This window comes from Triticum urartu, chromosome 2A (genome assembly GCF_056163025.1).
Source record: "Triticum urartu cultivar PI428250 chromosome 2A, HENAU_Tu73, whole genome shotgun sequence".
In the NCBI taxonomy this organism is placed as follows: domain Eukaryota; kingdom Viridiplantae; phylum Streptophyta; class Magnoliopsida; order Poales; family Poaceae; genus Triticum; species Triticum urartu.
The window spans coordinates 94097824-94101307 of NC_141874.1; the positions used below are offsets into that span (position 1 = coordinate 94097824).

Consider the following 3484-nt stretch of genomic DNA (forward strand, 5'->3'; position numbering starts at 1 on the left):
GGGTCCTCCTCCATTTCTAAAAAAAATCCATGCATGTCAACTGCCTTTCTTTTGTAGTCATGTGTAATTCATACTCCAGAATATACATGATGAAAGGGTCAGGGGGGTGACCATTGGAACAGTCACGAAATCTGTATGTATTATTAATACACGTTTCACCCAAAACATTAATTGAATTTTACACCTCTTTCACGTCACTTGAAAACCAAACACATCGATATATTTTTTAGCAAACTATATGGAGAAAACCGATAAGAAACGTAACAAGAATCAAGTTGCACCTCTTTAAAAAAGAACATTGCATCCCATCATCCACCATTTGATATTCTCTCACCTAAAACATATTGCTAACCTACTTAATATCTAATTAATTGAAGTACTTGCTCATCATGCATCATTTTGAACAGGAAGCATATCATCCATGGAAGGAGTGTAGATGAATGACTCAAGCATGGGTAGCAAACGACGATCATGCTTGTTTAGGTATGATGGGTAAGGTGACCCCAAGTATTTTAACTTGGAGTTGTCCAAGTAGTAAGCAAATCCTTGGAAACGGTTGCCCAAGAAAGCAATTTCTCTGTAAGGATGGTACCCCAACAAGTCAACGGCAAAGTAATAATCTTTGTAATCCATATTAATCCCTCCTTCAACATCAATGACGCTATCATCACTAGAATCCCATGCATAGTCTCCACTATTCTCGAACTCTTCATCACTCTCGGACTCTTCATCACAAGAATCTAAGATCCAACACTTTTCATACTTTTCTCTTCTGAAGTGTCTGTTATAGTGTAGCTTTAAATTAGGCTCAAGGTCCGCTTGATGCTTCAGCTCCCACTCAGGAGTTCGACATGATTCTAATGTGTTGCTCAGTACCCACACCTTAAGTTGGTACCCATGGAAAGCGGTGAAGTAGACACCATGCTTGGATTTTCCGAGATACTCGTACGTCTTAAGATGTCTCTTGCACCCTGTTATATCTAGTCTTGGGGTTTTGATCGCTAGATATTTTTGGTCTTCAAGTGACAACCTACATAATATGCACAATGTGACAAAAGAAAGTATATAAACAAGACAATAATAATAATAATCAACAAAAGTGGTCCATCGTAACATCATTTGTACGTACCTCATAATGAAACCGGTGTCACAATATACATAGAAGGATGCCCGCCAGTACACTGCATGGCGTCGAAGCCCATCTTGGCAGCTAATTGGTGAAGATCCATCTGACCACACATCCGACACGGTAACCGCCGCATCACCTTGACGAACAAATTGTTTCTCCTCCCACCGGCCGGTTTTCGACGAGAAAACTCGCAGCGGGTACATGTACGGTGGCCATTCCATTACGCCCATGGTGTTACACTCATGCTCGTAATTTGCTCTTATAAACTGTGACACACCCGCAGGTTGAAAATATGGTGGCTTTGGCCTGTCGGGAGCATCGGGGAAGAAGAGGACATGGTAGTGCAGCGACATGGTTGGGTCGAACATTAGGTACATGCGATGGCGGTAGTAGGGCAAGTGGCTGTAGCAAGTCTGCGCGCGTGGCGGGACAGGCAGCGTCGCCCGCCTGCGTGTCACGGGGTTACACACATGCACCTGCTTGTTCTCGTAGAGGAGGAGGCCGTTGCAGTGATCCAGGACGCTACGGTGGCGAGTCAATTGGCCGGGGAGTGAAGCGAACCAGCTGACAATGGCGTCGATAGAGGGCTGGCTGGTAGTCCCGGCCGTGACGCGGGAGAAGTATCCGGACCTTCGCACCTTGACGTAGTTGACGAAGATGCCGTGCAGAGAGCACGGCACGCGGTGCGCGACCGCGAGGAGCAGCTCGTGGGTGTCGACGGCGCCGCACCAGTGCTTGCAGACGCTCCGGCACACCGCGAGACTCCGTGGAGGAACGCGGCGGAGGATGCCCGCGAGCAATTCATCGGGGAGATCTTCCATGGCTGGCTGGTTATATGGCACGTGCTGTACGTGGGGTTAGGGTTTGGATGTTGACTACCGGCGGCGGCCGCACATAGCTTTGGTTCCCAATTGGCCGACCCTGAGGCCAAAAAGCCCGTGTGTGTCGGAATTAAGCACGCTGTGATGTAGTACGTGCTCATGTAGGACTAGTTAAGCACGCTGTGATGTACTAGTACGTGTGTTCCTGTAACCCTAGGACAATCAACAATACGTATAGACTTAGGACTAACTCTAGGTGCTGTATATAACCCGCGTAATCATCTCAGTTCAAAAGAAATAGAAAACGCATGCAGGTGCGACACGCACCTATTGCCATCAAACTTCGTGGTCTCGCGTCCGTGCGTTCTAGACAAGTTGTTCGCCATCGATCGATCTAGCCTGTGTAGTAAGTGCATGTGCTAGCTTCACACGTGAAAAAAATCAATCCACCCGTGTGCTTGCCTGCTTGGTCTAGCTACCTTCTGATATACAGTATACGTGTGCGTTTCTAGCCAAAAGCACCGGGTAGCTGCGTATCCGGAAGTCAGCTTCGGTCAGAGAGACATCGGCCTTGTCGGAAAGTACTGGACCAGTCGTCGGGACCTGTGCCAACAGTGTGCATCAGATTGAACTTCATGACGTTTGCCCACACCAATTCTGCAGAGGTTGCATGCAGAATTGAGAATTATACTCCGCTATAAATGTGATGTCAAACTTTTTGACCATGAAAATTTGACCATTTTTTATGGCAGATTATGTTATCCGAGGATGGCAAGTTTAGCTGGCGAGCATGAAAAATTCGTCTCAATTCATTTTTTTCTTCAAAAACTTATTGTGCTTGCAAACTAAATTTGTCATCATCACGCTAGTATAAGTTGCCATAAAAAAATGTCAGATTTGCCATGCCTAAATGCCTAAAAATCAAACGTCGGATTCTTAGTATTTTCATATAATTATTATATGTGCGCCCGTGTGATTCTTTCTATCCTCTCCTTCATATATTTTTGTAGTATAAAGACAGATGTTCTCAAGTCTTGACATGTTTTGTACGAATTTTTAGGTAGTAGATTAATCCTCGTTTAAGTATGCAGATTTTAGCAGAACGTATACATTGGCTAGAATTTAACTCCTAATAATGGTGTATATATATATATATATATATTTCATTCTTTTAGCTTATTTCCTTGTCCCATTTATAATTTGTATATATTTTCCAATTTGATGTATACTTTGGACGGGTTTTGAGACGTCCCGACTTAATCGTGCATTAATCATACACGCAGACGATCAAGATCAGAGACTCGCGGGAAGATATCACAACACAACTCTAGACACAAATTAAAATAATGCAACTTTTATATTACAAGCCAGGGGTCTCGAGGGCTCGAATACACAAGAGTCAGCGGAAGCAACAATATCTGAGTACAGACATAAGATAAACAAGTCTGTCTTAAGAGGCTAGCAAAACAACGACATCTGGATCAAAAAGGTGCAGACCTCCTGCCTGAGAGCCTCCTAACTACTCCTGGTCATT

The 3484-nt window shown here is 44.4% G+C and overlaps 1 protein-coding gene across 1 annotated transcript; it reads right to left on the reverse strand.

Moving 5' to 3' along the window:
• Nucleotides 1-387: 387 nt before the first annotated feature.
• On the reverse strand, nucleotides 388-1950 carry LOC147984031 (uncharacterized). The gene is made up of 2 exons (XM_087539668.1): nucleotides 1130-1950; nucleotides 388-1030 (listed from the first exon to the last, which is right to left on the reverse strand). Exons 1-2 carry the CDS (start codon nucleotides 1948-1950, stop codon nucleotides 388-390), a joined length of 1464 nt encoding a protein of 487 aa, XP_087395794.1.
• Between the last annotated feature and the right edge of the window lie 1534 nt (nucleotides 1951-3484).